The 18370-nt window shown below is 41.5% G+C and overlaps 2 protein-coding genes across 3 annotated transcripts; both read left to right on the top strand.

The window, feature by feature from the left end:
• Nucleotides 1–713: 713 nt before the first annotated feature.
• On the top strand, nucleotides 714–10410 carry LOC143100220 (E3 ubiquitin/ISG15 ligase TRIM25-like). The gene is made up of 6 exons (XM_076263191.1): nucleotides 714–1336; nucleotides 1640–1735; nucleotides 2327–2560; nucleotides 6651–6795; nucleotides 9931–10029; nucleotides 10150–10410. Exons 1-6 carry the CDS (start codon nucleotides 755–757, stop codon nucleotides 10230–10232), a joined length of 1239 nt encoding a protein of 412 aa, XP_076119306.1. The 5' UTR covers nucleotides 714–754; the 3' UTR covers nucleotides 10233–10410.
• A 525-nt stretch (nucleotides 10411–10935) lies between these two features.
• On the top strand, nucleotides 10936–15592 carry LOC143100219 (E3 ubiquitin/ISG15 ligase TRIM25-like). 2 transcript variants are annotated; one of them, XM_076263190.1, is made up of 6 exons: nucleotides 10937–13152; nucleotides 13306–13401; nucleotides 13748–13981; nucleotides 14269–14419; nucleotides 14820–14945; nucleotides 15129–15592. In XM_076263190.1, exons 1-6 carry the CDS (start codon nucleotides 12571–12573, stop codon nucleotides 15224–15226), a joined length of 1287 nt encoding a protein of 428 aa, XP_076119305.1. In that variant the 5' UTR covers nucleotides 10937–12570; the 3' UTR covers nucleotides 15227–15592. The 2 variants fall into 2 exon arrangements, with proteins under 2 accessions (XP_076119304.1, XP_076119305.1); XM_076263189.1 differs by having other exon boundaries at nucleotides 10936–13152; nucleotides 14820–15236.
• Nucleotides 15593–18370: the final 2778 nt, after the last annotated feature.

The raw sequence follows: 18370 nt of genomic DNA, 5'->3' as shown, positions 1-18370 counted from the left end.
CAATAGTCATTTTGAATGTAAAATGTCCCTCCGTTGATACCTTGTCCACTCCGTCAGATGGACTTTACATTGGTTTTTTTTTAAAAGAATAGCTGATCTGTTCCCTCAAGGATATTTGTCCATTAAACCAATACATTTCCAAAGTTCATGTGTAAATTTTATGCTTCTAAATATCACTGTTCATTATGAAGGTTAAAAACAAAACTTTAAAACCTGTACAACCAAAACTATGCATTAGCACTGACTTTTCTGACTTTAAAAATGTTATATAATTAATTTCAAAACCTGTGTGCATTGTTAAGAGAATCAAGAGACTGATAAGTCAAACTATTTGTGGTAAGTTATTCAAAAAATCATTTTATAGACATTTCTATGTGTCTGATGGTGTTGACAAAAATCGAGTGCGGGTCCAGCAAACATGTGATTTATTTAAAAAATGTACAACTGGGAGGTTGTACCAAAACATGGTTAGATAGCCAAATCTACAAAGATGTGTTAGTAGCTTTTGAAAATCTTCAAAATATTCTTTTAAAAAATGTAAACCTGTTTTGTCCCTAATCTCATGCGCATGACACGAGTTGTCTACATGACTGCATGTACTGGGAATTTGACTTTCTGGAATGTTGCACTGTGCCTTTAAGAGTTGTATCCACACAAAACCAGGAAGAATACTAAACACACTCCCACTTCTGGTGAAATGAAACCATTCTAACTTACCTTTCAGACAGGAATTGTGTGTGTCTGAAAGAGGAAAATGGCCAGTGCTTCAGTGTTGGAGGAGTTAAGCTGTCCAATATGTCTTGATCTGCTGAAGGACCCGGTGGCTCTTAGCTGTGGACACAGTTTCTGTTTAAACTGCATTACAGGCTGCTGGGACCAAGAAGACCAGAAGGGTGTTTACAGCTGCCCCCAGTGCAGGGAGACCTTCACTCCAAGGCCTGTTCTACGCAGAAACACAATGCTGACTGAAGTTATAGAGAAACTGAAGAAGACTGAACTGCAGTCTGATGCTAAGGCTCCTTCCTACGCCGGACCAGGCGATGTGGAGTGTGATTTCTGCACTGGGAGAAAACATAAAGCCACCAAGTCGTGTCTAACATGTCTGGTTTCCTATTGTGAAGTTCATATTCAGCCTCACTATGAAGTGCCTCGTCTAAGCAAGCACAAGCTGGTGAATGCCACCTCACAGCTACAGGAGAAGATCTGCTCTCAGCATGAGAGGATCATTGAGGTGTTTTGTCGCACAGACCAGCAGCTAATCTGTATGTTGTGTTCAATGGATGACCACAATGGACATAAAACTGTTTCAGCTGTTTCAGAACGGACTGAGAAGCAGGTTAGTGACCCCCTGTCTATTTCTCTCCATCAGAAACAACATGGGCCTGCCTCCAATATGTGGATTAGGCATAGTGGACTAAAGTACAAGTACAAAAGTACAAATCAGTTACCGTTAAATAGGCCTGACTGGTTTATGCAATAACCTACATAAAAGACAAAGTTCACATCCCAATACAGTCAGGTCAAAATCACATCAACAATGCAAAAGCAAAACATAACTAAAGTACTCACCAGATGTTGCACTTTTTTGTGAATGATTTCTGAAGCTATTATAGACTTGCGTGTACATCTCTCCACAAAGAAAACGTTGTTACAGATGAAGGGGGATAACCACAGTCATATCCATCAGAAGGAGAAGGAGGTGGAGGAGGTCAAACAGGCTCTGAAGTCTCTGCAGGTGACTGATAAACATGGCTGCTGTGACATGTTAAAACACTTTGCTCTTACCCAGTACGGTCTGTGGAGTAAGACTCCCATTTGTGTGCTTTTTTGGTTCCAATTTCCTGTGCAGAAATGATGGACATGTACTTTGGATATGTATCTTTGGGGCAGCCGTGGCCTACTGATTAGCGTTTGAGCTTGTAACTGAAGGGTTGCCAGTTCGATCCCCGACCAGTAGGAAAAATGTGGGCGGGGGAAGTGGTTGAGCACTGCTCTCCCATGCCCACATCCACGGCTGAAGTGCCCTTGAGCAAGGCACCTAACCCCTCACTGCTCCCCGAGTGCCGCTGTTGTTGCAGGCAGCTCACTGCGCCGGGATTAGTGTGTGCTTCACCTCACTGTGTGTTCACTGTGTGCTGTGTGTGTTTCACTAATTCACGGATTAGGATAAATGCAGAGACCAAATTTCCCTCACGGGATCAAAAGAACATATATACAGTACTTACAATTACTATATACTTGTTTTATCCATTATGCTTCTTTGGATTTCTGTGGGCTAGTGAATCCTTTGCAGATTGAACATGATCTGATATGAATCTTCTATCAGGCCTCTGCACAGGAAGCTGTTGAGGACGCTGAGAGGATCTTCACGGAGTTGATCAGCTTCATGGAGCAAAAGCGCTCTGAGGTGACCGAGTCGATCAGAGCCCAGGAGAGGGCAGAGGTGAGTCGAGCTGAAGGACTCCTGGAGCAGCTGGAGTTGGAGATCACTAAACTGAAGAGGAGAGATGCTGAGATGGAGAAACTACAGCCAACAGAGGACCCCGTTGATTTCATTCAGGTAACTTAAGTTACTTTATTTGTCGTGTAGGAAATGTGTCTTATGCATTTTACCAATACGGGGGTAGTGTATACATGGACACACACTTGGAGTAGTGAGCTCACCAGGAGCACACACACACACTAAGAGCACACATACACACTTGGAGCAGTGAGCTCAGCAGGAGCACACACACACACTAAGAGCACACATACACACTTGGAGCAGTGAGCTCAGCAGGAGCACACACACACACTAAGGGCCCGGTTATACTCGCCGCACCGGACCGGTAGCGCGACAATGTGACGTCAAAATGACGTAGATCTCTCTGGCGCGCCAGGGTTTTGGCCGTGTAGCACACGGTAGCGCACCACTCATTTTTTTTCAGACGAGCGCGACCAGGCGGAAACAGGAAGATGGACTAGTTCGAGGGCAAGCCAGTTGCAGTGTTTTGTTACAGTCGTGAATTTTTAATAGTTTGCTGGATAAGTTAACAAAGTTACCAGTGAGAGTTGCAACACATGGAATTAAGAGGAAAGAATAGAAACGATTTATTTTCAAATAAAGGATATCTATTAAGGCCTGAACAAAATCTCTTTCCACTTCAGGAAATTACACAAACTCAGCCAGCTGCTAGCTAGCTAGCCAGCTAACTAAACTGTTTAAATTATTAAAATTTCCCTCGGGAGGATAAAGTACCTATCTATATATCCATCTATCTATCTATTTATCTACCTGTGCACACACCTTGGAAACTACATGATAATGATGATGGTAGTTGTGAATAGTAGCAACCAAAGTCTGAAGTACCATTACAGAGGCTAGCTACTGGTGTTTCTTACTGCAGCTTCTTCTGCTGTGTAAGTAGTTAACGTTAGTCTTTTCACAACAGCGACACCTCTGTTCAGGAGAATATTGCAACTAGTGTCGTGACCACGAGAGTTACATCTGGGTAGGTTAAGCTCCTGGGGCCTGTACTACGAAGGGAGCTTAACCTACCCAGATGTAACCCAGGGTTACTTTGTTAAACCGGGGTTGACAAAACCTGGTTATCTTTAGTGGTGTTAATCGGTACTACGCTGATTATGAAGTTGATTTGTTGAGCCGGGGTTAACCTCATTGGAGTTTGTGCGCGTTCACATAAAAGGGGCGGGTTGCAGCGCAAATCACCACTTTCAGTGATGACGCCTTCACCTTATTTTACGGATGAGGAATGCACAATTATTATGACAAGTTATGAGGAATTAAAACCCACTATACGACAAAAATCAAATACGTCGGCAGTGAACAAAGCAAGGCAAGGCTGTTGGCAACGTAGGCCTATTGCAGATCGGGTAGCCTAAATGCCTAAAAGTAAAGTTTTATGTCCACATGTTCTTCAAATACGGAGGATTAATAGCTTGCGGAATGTATTTAATGAGTTTAAATAATTAAATTGCTTATTTATTTTGAGTTCATAGAAATGCCTACATATGCAACACAATTCAGAAGTGGGCATATAGATTACAGTAATAGGCCTAAGGATAATTGAATGTTTAAGTATAGCCCCCATTGACTGATTTAGTGTAGGCCTATGCCTAATCCTGTGAACATTTCAGATGCAACACCATTGCCAAACGCACATGGCAGCAGGTGAAAATGAAACACAAAAACATTATTCAGAATAGTAGGTTTATATAGTTATAGCTTGCATTAATATTTCTTAATTATGAAAACATGTAGGCCTAGCTTATAGCCTTGGCCTCTGTTTTACAGCTAACAAGAAAAAGGTGCCTTTGAACACTACTGTAGGAGGAAAGGCACCAGCGTGTTTTACAGCAGCAGAAGAGTTGGTCATCGGAAATAATAGTGGAAGGCCGATTATGGAGGGGGTTGAGGGAGGCTTTCGGTCGGATTCTGGTGCTGTGGAAATGCATAGCCTTTATGTGCAGGGTACAGTAATATGACATTCAATTCAACAAGTTTGTTAAAATTGTGATTTTAATTTATTAGGCCTACTGTAGGCTATGTCCGATTTATTTTAGGCTATTCTTGCTCAGATTTTCAGCATATGCCTATGTCCGATTTATTTTCGGATATAGGCCTACAGTAGGCTATTCTTGCATCACCGATGGAATAGCCTACATGAATGTCCACGTACGGGCATTGCTATGAGACGTCTTCCTAGATCATCTGACAAAGATAACGAATTCCCTTGGCTGACTATATCTTCATAGAGAATATCGTCCGGGTAGGCTATATATATTTTCTGGCGGTCTCTAAAACCCCTCGCCCTGCGAAGAGAGTCCCTCACGATTTGCGCTCCAATGTCGTATGGATCATCCAGGTACGCCGACATGTCTCGGGAGAAATTGTTAGTGGAGGGGTGGTACTTATAAAGGGTGTGGTTAACAGAAACCTCGGATTAACCAAGAACATAACCTGGTCGGAGCAGGTTTGAGATGCAGCGTAAATTGCCATGGCAGCATACCTCGGTTAAAACCTATCCACCTTTCGTAGTACGGGTTAATCGGGAAGTTACGCCACACGTGATCAAGTTACTCTCGAAGTTACCCAGATAAGCCAGTAACCCCGCGAAGGGAGCTTAACCTACCCAGATGTAACCCAGGGTTACTTTGTTAAACCAGGGTTGACAAAACCTGGTTATCTTAAGTGGTGTTAATCGGTACTACGACGCTGATTATGAAGTTGATTTGTTGAGCCGGGGTTAACCTGTGCGCGTTCACATAAAAGGGGCGGGTTGCAGCGCAAGTCACCACTTTCAATGATGACGCGTCACCTTATTTTACGGATGAGTACGTCGGCAGTGAGCAAAGCAAGGCTGTTGGCAACGTATTACAGATCGGGTAGCCTAAATGCCTAAAAGTAAAGTTTTATTCCCACATGTTCTTCAAATATGTGTTACGGATGATTAGTAGCTTACGGAATGTCTGAAATGAGTTGAAATAATTATAGCCTAATTTGAGTTCATAGAAAGGCCTACAGATGCAACCCAATTCAGAAGTGGGCATATAGATTACAGTAATAAGGATAATTGAATGTTTAAGTAGCCCCCATTGACTGATTTAGTGTATGCCTAATCCTGTGAACATTTCAGATGCAACATCATTGCGAAACGCACATGGCAGCAGGTGAAAATGAAACACAAAAACATTATTCAGAATAGTAGGTTTATATAGTTATAGCTTGCATTAATATTTCTTAATTATGAAAACATGTAGGCCTAGCTTATAGCCTTCACTTGGCGTCTGTTTTACAGCTAACAAGAAACAGGTGTCTTCGAACACTACTGTAGGAGGAAAGGCACCAGAGTGTTTTACAGTAGCAGAGGAGTTGGCCATCGCAAATAATAGTGGAAGGCCGATTATGGAGGGGGTTGAGGGAGGCATTCGGTCGGATTCTGGTGCTGTGGAAATGTGTAGCCTTTATGTGCAGGGTACAGTAATATGACATTCAATTCAACAAGTTTGTTAAAATGGTGATTTTTATTTATATGGCCTACTGTAGGCTATGTCCGATTTATTTTAGGCTATTCTTGCTCAGATGTTTAGCATACTGTAGGCCTATGTCCGATTTATTTTAGGACATACAGTATTCTTGCATCACCGATTGAATACATGAATGTCCACGTACGGGCATTGCTATGAGACGTCTTCCTAGATCATCTGACAAAGATAACGAATTCCCTCGGCTGACAATCTATATCTTCATAGAGAATATCGTCCGGGTAGGCTATATTTTCTGGCGGTCTCTAAAACCCCTCGCCCTGCGAAGAGAGTCCCTCACGATTTGCGCTCCAATGTCGTATGGATCATCCAGGTACGCCGACATGTCTCGGGAGAAATTGTTAGTGGAGGGGTGGTACTTATAAAGGGTGTGGTTAACGGAAACCTCGGGTTAACCAAGAACATAACCTGGTCGGAGCAGGTTTGAGATGCAGCGTAAATTGCCATGGCAGCATACCTCGGTTAAAACCTATCCACCTTTCGTAGTACGGGTTAATCGGGAAGTTACGCCACACGTGATCAAGTTACTCTCGAAGTTACCCAGATAAGCCAGAAACCCCGCTTCGTAGTACTGGCCCCAGATCTCTTCCTTTGTTTCCCTTTAGGGTTTCCAGTCACACTTCTCCCACCCATATGTGACCCTTCCCAAGGTCACTTTTAAACCACAGTTCTCCTTCAGTGAAATTATAAAACCAGTTGCTCCATCTCTGAAAGAGAAAGTAGAAAAGTTCCTCTCGGCAATAAATAAAGGTATTATATTATTATTATTATTATTATTGTTATTATTACTGTTGTTGTTGTTGTTTTTGTTATGTCAAAGGCCATAACTACCCAGAAGTGGAGAACAGAGTAGGATGTAGCCAGTGGTTTAGTTTGTCCTTATTGGAATAATGTAGCAAGATGGTGGGGCAAAATGCCCACTCACATGTATAAAGGGCTCATAAGCTAAGGAAAATACAACAATGTATTTACAGGTAATGATTATCTAATTAAATTATCATTTTAAATACTAGCTAAAATGCGGTCACGTTGTTGCCATTTTGAAAATGTTCAGTTAGGCACAGGCTAATGTACAAAAGAGGCAGAACAGTAAGGAACCTGGCAGGGTTGTCAGGGGCAGCAGTAAACAGCAGCATGACAAAGATCACACAGCACAAAATAAACACTAAAGATCAATAAAGGTCAAGGTCACTAAAATGACAACAGACAAAATCTTGAATGTGGCGTGAGAATTTGAAGATAATCTGAAGGATTGTGGATGACAGCACATGGCCTGTAACTGTAGGCGAGTAGCCTACAGGTGATGAGGAACACGTTAGCAGTCCTAATGGAATTAGAGCAAATGGTGTTGAATTTAATACCATATGAGTTATTTTAAGTTTATATCATGTATGTAAAGTGCAACCGGAAAGTATTCAGACCCTTTCAATCTTTTCACATTTTGTTATATTTCAGACTCTTGAAATCTTGAAATGGATTCAATTCAGGTTTTTTTTCTCATCAATCTACTCACAATACTCCAACACTCCAAAAAAAATCAGGTGATTGGAGTGTTTTGTAAATTTATAAAAAATAAAAGTCTGAAATTTTCCATTTACATAAGTATTTAGACCCTTTGTTATGACACTTGCAATTGAGCTCTGGTGCATCCTACCTCTATCAATGGTCCTTGAGATGCTTCTACAACTTGATTAGAGTCCACCTGTGCCTAAATGAATTCATTGGCCATTATTAGGGCAGGCAGACATCTCTTTATATAAGATCTCACAGTTGGTGGTGTATGTCAGAGTGAAAACCAAGCCACAAGGTCGAGACAATTGTCCGTAAACCTGCGAGACAGGTTTGTGTGAAGACACAGATCTGGGCAAGGATACAAAAAAATTCTGCAGCATTGAAAGTGCCCAAGAGCACGGTAGCCTCCATTATTCTCAACTGGAAAAGTTTGGAACAAATTCTTTGGAAATGCATGGATTCCAGTTGCTGCTACTGAAAGCAACTGGAATCCATGCATTTCCACAGAATTATTTTTGAAATCTGATCCCTTATCATACCTGTTCATTCGTAGGCCTACTCGTCGCTCGACTTATCGTGACTAAATTCAAGATGGCGGCAAACGGTAAATCTACTGCCTGTATAAATCGTCTTGTAAGTAAACTACCAGTGCTTTTTCAAAGTTCTCAATGTCTCATTTTAAATGTCAGGGCCCTCGGAAGTCTACCAATGAAGTGTGGAGCTACTTTGAGCCTCGTAAATGGTGTAAAACAGTGATTTATTTGCATGGCTAGCCTGATGGCCAAGGCACCCCCATCGAAAAACTGTTGGTAGCATCGGCTAACTAGCGCCAGATTTCTGAGTGCAGGGGACAAGCCTAGATGAGCTATGAGACATACATTCACAATCGGTATCATGTTTCAACACACTTTAGGTCAATATCACACCGGAATTTTCCTTTAAAGGAAATGAAAGATGTCACTCTCATTGGTTAAACACACCCTTGACTGATTACGAAACATAAGAACCTGGCGTCTGGCGAACTTATTTCACGGTCAAGATAGCGATTTTGTCAAATGGAATTTATTCTGAAAATAAATATTCTCAAATGGAAAAGTTTGGAACAACCAACAGTCTTCCTAGATCTGGCCGCTCAGCCAAACTGAGTAGGCTAATCCACGACGGGTTACTCAGTTTGGCTGAGTACGCCTCTCTCGTCCTCTCAAAGGAACTCTGGATGTCATTCATAGTGACCATTGGGTCCTTGGTCACCTGTCTAACCAAGGCCATCTGTCTCGGATTACTCAGTTTGGCTGAGCGGCCAGATCTAGGAAGACTGTTGGTTGTTCCAAACTTTTCCATTTGAGAAGGATGGAGGCTACTGTGCTCTTGGGCACTTATAATGCTGCAGAATGTTCTTGTATCCTTCCTCAGATCTTTGTCTTCACACAACCCTGTCTCACAGGTCTACGGACAATTCTCTCGACCCTTGTGGCTTGGTTTTAACTCTCACATACACCATCAACTATGAGACCATATATAAAGGGATGTGTGCCTCTCCTAATAAATTCCAGTGAATTCATTTAGGCACAGGTGGACTCCAATCAAGTTGTAGAAGCATCTCAAGGACCATTGATAGAAGTAGGAGGCGCCAGAGCTCAATTGCAAGCGTCATAACAAAGGGTCTGAATACTTATGTAAATGAAATATTTCAGTCTTTTATTTTCTATAAATTTACGAAACACTCCAAACACCTGCTTTTTGGTGGAGTGTTGGAGTATTGTGTGTAGATTGATGAGAGAAAAAAATAATGGAATCCATTTTAAGATGAGTCTGAAAAATAACAAAATGTGGAAAACTTGAAAGGGTCTGAAAACTTTCCGGTTGCACTGTATAAACCATCGACTTCAGACGGTTAAAATAGGACCCATGGTCATGTTCAAGAAAGTACTGTGAGATGATTGAAGCTTCATGACATGGCACGTTATCCTGCTGGAAGTAGCCATCAGAAGATGGGTTAGCTGAAGACATGAACAACATGGTCAGCAACAATACTCAATAGTCCAAGACATTGTAGCCTTGTGTTCACGTAATTACTCAGGTTGCTGCCTTTTGTAACCAGTAGGTGGCAGTGTAGGACAAGGAATAGTGCAGTTCCACTACTTCAATAAAGGAAGAGAAAATTAGACTGTGAGAGGGAGATAAAGAAAGCAGCACGTTATGTGCGGAAGTGACCTGTAATCTGTGCAGTTCATGAAATAAATGACAACAACCTTCCAACATACTTGTTGCAAACATCTTTTGCTTCAATTATGCAACATGTTAATCTAATTCATTGGCACTGGAGCGGTAGAGAAAACAAAGTAACAACTTCTGCTCCTTCTCCTGTCACAGGTTTCAGGATTGGGGACAAAGTCCGAGTGAAGGCTTCTGTTAAAAAACCAAAGTATAGCTGGGGAGCCGTCACTCACCAAAGTGTGGGTGTAGTCAAATGTGAGACTCTTCTGGTGTTAATATTGATTTGTGTCCAAAATTCTCATGCATGAATGTTACTATGAGTAACGCTGATGTAGTTTAACATCACTGACGAAGTACTCTCTTCTGTTCTCATAGCTCTGCATTCAGACTGCATCAGGGTCGACTTTCCTGTCAACAGTAACTGGGGTGCTGACCCCTCTGAGCTGGAGCTGGTCTAATGCATCCCATGGAGTGTTGTACTGATCATGACCTGAGATATTATGAGCTTTAATTTGAAGAACAAGATAAACATGCCAAATGCCTGTGTTTTGTTTTCCAGCCACATGGTTAGGCATTTTAATATGTATTTGCCATATTTTTTCAGCTATTTGAACTCATTAAAGATCTTTAAACACATGTATGACCGTGATGAAAAGACAATAATTGGAAAATAAAATGTTTATTTATTGTAAATTATTACAAAATATATTTCTTTGCAACAGTTAAACCATTAAAAATAATCACTATCTATACATACTCATAAACTGAGCAGGTAGACCTGATCTGCACATAGAACACTACTGCACCCCAGTTAGTTTCCAACCTGTGGGGTACAGTATACTAAGAATCTCGATTAGTGGGTTAGCGAGGTATGTTGCGCTCAAAGTATGGTATGGGTATGCATTTATTTTAATCTTAACTTAATGACAATGTCAACTTAACAATGACAAGCCAGCTAGAACCTGCCACTCGTTTTCTCTCCCTCTCCTGCACACTCAGAGGCGTTCTCAATTAAATGGAGTAGCATAGGGCCTATGTTCAAGTTGGATCTTTATAGAGAGGACCCGAAAAGTATCATCTTTATGTAACATGCTGTTGGTGCATGTTGACATTGTATACTTTCTCTAACAAGAGTGAAAAACAGTTTGCAGTACATCTACTATTTATTGGCTAAATATTGGTCCCTCCTCTGTCTCTTGGTGCCCTACGCACAGTGCGTGATGCGTGTGGTGGTGGTGATAACTGATCAGGCTACCTTTTTAAAACTGAAAATTTTCGCCTACAAGCTCCTCACGTTCCATCTTCAGCTAACTCCATAGACAATAAAATAAACGATCTTGCTTCAGGTTTTGCGGCCTCCGTTACATGACATCAGCCCCCCACAAAGGAAATAGGTAAACACAATGCGTTAATTGCGTTAATATTTCGTAATGCATTATGCATTTGTGTTATGTACATGTGTTAGGTACTTTTTACTTTACTTTACTGGCTAACACACTCCTCTTTCAGTCTATGCTCCCTGCTCTGGCTCCGTTCGTTCTTCTAATTCCTTGTGTTTTCTGGTAGACGCTCCGTTCATTTCCATGGTCTCTCGCGCTGGTTTCACTGCAAACTGTGTGCAGCCGACGTAGCATTACGGCACAGTGGTCATGGGGAATGTAGGAAGTACTACCAGGGGGATATGTGACCGAGAACAGCCTTATGTATCATGCATGTAATGCCTCATGCATCATCGGCCAAACTGGCTAGTAAGTTTTTATTAACACCCGCCAAAAAAAAAGGAATTTTAACCCGCATTTGGCAGGTTGGCGGGTGTTAATTTAGAACCCTGGTTGCCGTTTCGAATCCCGACCAGTAGGCACGGCTGAAGTGCCTTTGAGCAAGGCACCTAACCCCTCACTGCTCCCTGAGCGCCGCTGTTGTTGCAGGCAGCTCACTGCGCCGGGATTAGTGTGTGCTTCACTGTGTTGTTCACTGTGTGCTGAGTGTGTTCCACTAATTCACGGATTGGGATAAATGGAGAGACGAAATTTCCCTCACAGGATCAAAAGACCATATATACTTATACTTTCACTTGAATAGGAAAATAGCTGCCTGACAACTGCCCAAAGTGAGTTACAAAGATGGCCACTGAGTGGGGGGACTTGCCTATAAGGACTTTGTTATTCCTTGCCTTCTCCTCCTGTAGCTGATAAAAGCTTGACCTCTGACCTTTGGGTCAGGCACATATTACCCCACACAATTTATACCCACGAAGCCTCGTTATCATACCTAGGTGAGTGTATATTCCTCTCTAATCACCTACAAGTAAGGGAGCAAGAGTAAGCTATGTATACATTTTGCGTTGTGCCTTCAAGAGTTATGTCCATAAAAAACAGGTAGAATCCTAAACACCTCCCCACATCAGGTGAACAGAATTTGCATCAGTTAAGGCATCATTTGGATTTCATTATGGGGCATGTTTCAACCTAGTCTGAAAGCCAACCCGAATTTATCCCGCCCACAAAATTAGAGGATGTCAAATGCCTTAACCGCTGTTTCTGTTCATCTGTTAAAGTCATTGTGTTGTCAATATCTTATATAAAAGATGCCATAGCGGAAACAAATCATGTTGCTTCACCAGCAGCATTCAGCAAAATCAACTAAAGCATGCTCAGGTGACATAGATGACTGCTACACTGCTTACCTGTCCATCATCATATAAAGCCCGCCCAATGGACTGACTCAAGACCGAATTTCCTGCCCTCAAATTTGAGGGCCGGCTTCCAGGCTAGCACGTGTGTGAGAAAGGGGAAAATGGCCAGTGCTTCAGTGTTGGAAGAGTTAAGCTGTTCAATTTGTCTTGATCTGATGAAGGATCCGGTGGCTCTTAGCTGTGGACACAGTTTCTGTTTAAACTGCATTACAGGCTGCTGGGATCAAGAAGACCAGAAGGGTGTTTACAGCTGCCCCCAGTGCAGAGAGACCTTCACTCCAAGGCCTGTTCTACGCAGAAACACAATTCTGACTGAAGTTATAGAGAAACTGAAGAAGACCGAACTGCAGTCTGATGCTAAGGCTCCTTCCTACACCGGACCAGGCGATGTGGAGTGTGACTTTTGCACTGGGAGAAAACATAAAGCCACCAAGTCGTGTCTAACATGTCTGGTTTCCTATTGTGAAGTTCATATTCAGCCTCACTATGAAGTGCCTCGTCTAAGCAAGCACAAGCTGGTGAATGCCACCTCACAGCTACATGAGAAGATCTGCTCAAAACACGACAGGATGATTGAGGTGTTTTGTCGCAAAGATCAGAAGTTAATCTGTCTACTGTGTTTAATGGATGACCATAACGGACATGAGACTGTATCAGCTATGGCAGAACGGACCGAGAAGCAGGTTAGTCTCTTTCTCTCTTTTTCTCTCTTTCTCAAACAAACTGTGGTTTATTGAATTGTACACCTGTATAGGTTTTTCCGTCACTATTCTACCATTGGCTGTGCTTGTAATTGTAATTTCTTGTAACTGTTCTGTGTACATCTATCCACACAGAAAACATTATTGCAGATGAAGGGGTATAACCAGAAGCAACTCCAGCAGAAAGAGAAGGAGGTGGAGGAGGTCAAACAGGCTCTGAAGTCTCTGCAGGTGACTGATGTCTTTTTTCTTCCCCCCAACAACCCCAAAGTATGGCTGACGTCTGTGGGGGAAGACTTGGGGGGCCTTTAGAATTCATTTCCATTTTTCTGTTATTTTCTTTCTTTTTTGGCTTTTTTGGTTCTGATGTTCTGTGCAGAAATGATGGACAATGAGCACTCATCCCATCATGGATGAGCATTTTCAATTCTTTGAATATGCATAATTTTTCTTTGAATCTTTCTTTTAGCCTGGTTGAAACCAGACTCATTCACATCCTCCTTAAAGGAGATCTAGGTGGGCATGGCCAGGCTAGAATATTTTGCAGGTTGAACATCAGATTTGAATCTCCTATCAGGCCACCACACAGGAAGCTGTTGAGGAGACTGATAGGATCTTCACTGAGCTGATCAGCTTCATGGAGCTAAAGCGCTCTGAGGTGACCGAGTCGATCAGAGCCCAGGAGAGGGCAGAGGTGAGTCGAGCTGAAGGACTCCTGGAGCAGCTGGAGTTGGAGATCACTAAACTGAAGAGCAGAGATGCTGAGATGGAGAAACTTCAGCCAATAGAGGACCCCATTGATTTCCTCCAGGTAATGTAACTAGCACTCTGTCTATATGGAGACTCTCAACTCTACATAATTAGATGTTTCCTCAGCAGAATCCCTGATGTAGGGGCTCACCAGAATAAAATGGCTCCTACTTACACTTGCTATCATAACAAAAACTCTTGTAAAAGCAGGGGATTGCAGACCTCTGACAGAGGTTAGGTGCACCTAACCTAACAATGTTGATGTGCCAAAGTATTTGCAGAGTTCTCGATAGAACATCTTCATCTGTGTCCTTAAGTTCTCTGACCTGTCCCTTTGTTTCCCTGTAGAGTTTCCAATCCCACTTCACTTCCTCATCTGTGACTAAGACCCTTCCCAAGGTCACTTCTAAGCCACAGTTCTCCTTCAGTGAAGTGATGAAATCAGTGTCTCCATCTCTGAGAGACAAGACAAAACGGTTCCACCAGGCAGTATTCAAAGGTAGGTTGTTTTTCTTAGTAAGTATTTGTCGCCAAACAATGAGTCCAGAGGTAAACTTGGACCTAGAAGCGGATACCGAGGGTGGATGTACAGAAATGACAGGCCAAAAGTACAAACTGTCTCAGATAAAAACCAGATCCCTGGACTTGTCAGGTAAAGGACAAAGATCACAGGTCAAGATCACAAGCAAATTCCAGAAATACATAATACTGAAATTAGACAGATTCAACTGAGACTTGAATAAGCATGATGAACAGAATAAATAATCTTGTTTTATAACTGCAGGCGATGAGGACCAGGCGGATTAGCAGTGTCCAAGTAGCAGGAGGAGGCTAGCAGCAGGGAAGGTCTCTGTTAGTCAGACATTATTCACACATGACTGTGTCTGCTCCTTTTTTAGTCACAGGCTTCATAAAGGGAGACATGGTCAAACTGAAGACTCCCGAGACCATTTCCAAGACCCTTCTCTGTGGGTACAGCAGCCACACATATAAAATCACTGTTGGTGGTGTGGGTGTGGTCTCAGGTAAGGCCATTTATAGATTCATCACTTCATGCTATAATAGATGGAAATCATTCAGTGGTGACTATTTAAAATTGAATAAATTATCATTAATTTTCCATGAGAATATTTTGCCATAAGAACATTATTACAAATCTTAAAATATTATAATACTGTGCAATTCCAATAACTGATTGATCCTTTCAGATTTGATAGGGAGAGATTACATGACTGTTATCTTCCCTGACCACCCTGGCTGGTTGGGGAGTTCATCTAGGCTGGAACTGGTATTCGCAATAAATTAAAATTCAGAATCACTTAAGACGTACACTTACGATTACATTTATTTTTGACCAACCAAACCACAATATCCTTCTGGGCAGAATGCTAAATGTTTTGCAACCTGTATTTAATCCTACAGTGCATGTCAGTTTTGCAGTTGAATAGTAAAAGGGAACTTTTTTAACATTTGTGATGAATGAAATGACCTTGTTCCTTGGTCATGGAGTTGTATTTCAAGTCAAGATTTACGTGTACTGTAAGGGAGCTAATTTATATATTGTTGTTGTTGACCAGTGTAATATGTGGAAGCTTAATAGGAGATAATTTAAATGGACATCTCCTTGCTCTAGCTTGATTGTTTATTCCTAATAAATGTCTTCAATCCTGAATGTTCCCTTGCAATGGTTATTTTGCTGAGTCACACTGAGGAGTAATTATTGTAGACAGCTCGTGCCACGGATATTGTTCAAAGCTCGGCGTCATCGAGGGTGTCTCATTTGTCAACCAGAGGAGGTGAGAATAGAATGGCTAGATGTCTTATGGCGGAGTCTCCAACGCCATCACCGGCGGCCTCCATTGGCAAGCAGCGCGGACGAGACATCTAGCCATTCTATATCTATGGTGAGAATGAGGTGAGACGAGAGAGGCGGAAGCAACGATAGAAACCTAGATACCACATTGTCCGTCAAGTTCTATTAGGTGGCACACGTAAACGTGGACGCCATATTGCTGGGGGCAACACCTTTACTGTCTATATGGGCAAAACTTGCCGGCAATTAGAGACACCTGTCTGATTTCTGATAAGAGATGTCTGTTTCTCCATTGGCCTCCAGTGATTGTTGCTCCCACGAAGATGGCGCCGCTATTTGCATACGTTCTGGAGCACAATGCGGTATCTAGCGATACGTGAGGAAACACAAGAGCATACGCGGAAGCGTTCCCAGTCGGAATTGTGTGATCATTGGTCTAACTAGTGGCCTCCTTACACCAAACAACTTTGATAAGATTTGGGAAAGATTCTTTAAAGATTGTAGTCTTTTGAGTAAAGGTTGAATGGGTGACATTAGTTAAAAGACTCCCAATCTACCAAGAATCTTTCCCAAAATCGTGTCAAGTTTTTTGATGTAAGGAGGCCATAAGCTGCCAAGGTCAACGACAATCAATGAGTACAGTAGATAGACCAAAAAAATAGCTTTGTGCTGGAATTATCATGAACTACCATGCAACTTAAAAAAATTGATGCCTGTTTTATTTACGTGTTGTATTTAAGTATTCATTTATGTCTCGAGAACTATCAAACGTTCCCTCATTATCAGGGTCAGTAAGTGATTTTCCATGTTCGTCATATTTGTAGGCTTTGGCAAAGTTCATTCTCAAGTCAATTCTCTGCAATTTGGGTGTGACAGTAGTCTGTTTATTCTAGCCTAAGCGGTAATGCATTGAGCATTAATCTCTGAGTGAGCAGGACATCTCATCTCATTTCTCCTATCTGTCTTTCCTTGATTTCCTCATCCTCCTCACATTCCTTTCTTTGTTTCCTTCACAAAATGTAGAAGAAAGAGGCCTTAGGAGAGAAGGAGGGAAAGGAGGATGGACAAATAAAGAAATGAGATGAAGCCCAGGAATGGGACAGCACCTGCTGTGACCTATCATTAAATTAACAGCACAAAAAATGTGTTGCGGACACGTTTCCATTTTATGGCAGTTGTTTACTGATGTTTTTCAAGCTTCCAGCCTCCCTTTGGGTAACCCCATGTTTCACGTCACAACACTATGAATTGTTGGTAATTCCCTTGAGGAAAGTGTCCATATGCTGACTTGTAAGGCTTCAGAAAAGGAGCGAGCAAGCCCTCAAGCACTTTCGCAGTGGGACAGCCCTAAGCCCTCACAAAGTTAACGGGAATCCGCATATAATATAATAGTGTTCAGGTGTGATATTGGCCCATTCTTTTAAATAGATAGTCATTAAATTAGATTAGATTCAACTTTATTTTCATTGTGCAGAGTACAAGTACAGAGACAATGAAATGCAGTTTGTGTCTAACCAGAGGTGCAGAAAAGTGAAAACTGATATACAAAGTAGGTGGTGCATAGACAGGACAAAATATATAGTGCAGTGTAGACAGTAGTATACAGTTGTTTTCAGAAGGTGGTTTAGAGTATAAATTAAATTAAGTATGTGCAATGTATTAGCAGTTACCTTATAAGAGCAAAATAAATATGGCTATGTAATATGATCAATGTATGAACAACATGTACAGATGTGCATGTGTATGTGCAACATGTACAGATTTTGCCAAAGACAGAAATTACTGTATTTCCAAAGAAAGAAATGACTGATTACTATCAAATTACTTTGATATGTTATATATTATTGTGTGTATTGGGGGGGGGGGCATGTATATTCATAGGCCTAATATAGACCCTTTCAACTGCAGAATCAAACATGTGCATTCCTAAGGCATTTCCGGAGGTACAGAAAACAATGTTAACGTGGGGACAAAAGACAAGTTTTACGTAAAGTCGACTTTCGTAAATCCTCTAGGAACAGTTTGAAACGGTATACCTCATCCAAACATACTACTGTTCTATAAGCATGAAAAAAAACTGAATAATGAACCAAAACCATATACATGAGTTACAATAGGTTTGGCCGTTAATTCTATGGAGCAACGGAATAAAACTAGAACTTTGTGGGCCTCCTGACCAGTGGTTATGTCTGGAGCATGAAAGGTGCACCATGTTTAGTAAAGTGTAGCATAGCCATGGCCAGGTGATGCTATACACTTTTGTCAGTAACTGTACTTCCAATTAGTACATTACCATTCTAAGTATTTGCAATTTAATACACTTAAAACAAGTTCTATACAATTTAAAACTAACAACAAAGTACACTTTTTAAAAGTACATAAAATACCACTTTCAATATTGGGCAATTCCATGGAAAATTAATTTTTTTGTAACATCCATAACGCCAATAAAATGTGATGGTATGGTATAATGTGAATGATTACATGAAATTTGAGCATTTGCTATTTTTGGCTGAAGAATGTACATGAGAAAAATGCACAAAAAATGAATTATCATTCACATCATACAAATGTTAAGGAATTTCACTGGCGTTATGGATGTGACAAAAAGTCAATTTTCAGTGGAATTGCCCTATT

Source organism: Alosa pseudoharengus, unplaced genomic scaffold, assembly GCF_046254945.1.
Source record: "Alosa pseudoharengus isolate Yale_2024_CS ecotype anadromous, Long Island Sound unplaced genomic scaffold, YU_APseudo_1.1 YU_APseudo_1.1_scf_3, whole genome shotgun sequence".
NCBI classification, from domain to species: domain Eukaryota; kingdom Metazoa; phylum Chordata; class Actinopteri; order Clupeiformes; family Clupeidae; genus Alosa; species Alosa pseudoharengus.
The sequence above is the reverse complement of the archived record's forward strand: the minus strand, read 5'-3'. Positions and strand labels throughout refer to the sequence as shown.

What these genes read in the sequence shown, in the direction of transcription:
- LOC143100219 (XM_076263189.1), top strand. Translation starts at nt 12,571, where the DNA reads ATGGCCAGTGCTTCAGTGTTGGAAGAGTTAAGCTGTTCAATTTGTCTT. An exon ending in CAGAACGGACCGAGAAGCAG is followed by an intron (nt 13,153 to 13,305) that starts GTTAGTCTCTTT and finishes CTATCCACACAG; the next exon opens with AAAACATTATTGCAGATGAA. An exon ending in ACCCCATTGATTTCCTCCAG is followed by an intron (nt 13,982 to 14,268) that starts GTAATGTAACTA and finishes GTTTCCCTGTAG; the next exon opens with AGTTTCCAATCCCACTTCAC.
- LOC143100220 (XM_076263191.1), top strand. Translation starts at nt 755, where the DNA reads ATGGCCAGTGCTTCAGTGTTGGAGGAGTTAAGCTGTCCAATATGTCTT. An exon ending in ACCCCGTTGATTTCATTCAG is followed by an intron (nt 2,561 to 6,650) that starts GTAACTTAAGTT and finishes GTTTCCCTTTAG; the next exon opens with GGTTTCCAGTCACACTTCTC. An exon ending in CCTCTCGGCAATAAATAAAG is followed by an intron (nt 6,796 to 9,930) that starts GTATTATATTAT and finishes CTCCTGTCACAG; the next exon opens with GTTTCAGGATTGGGGACAAA.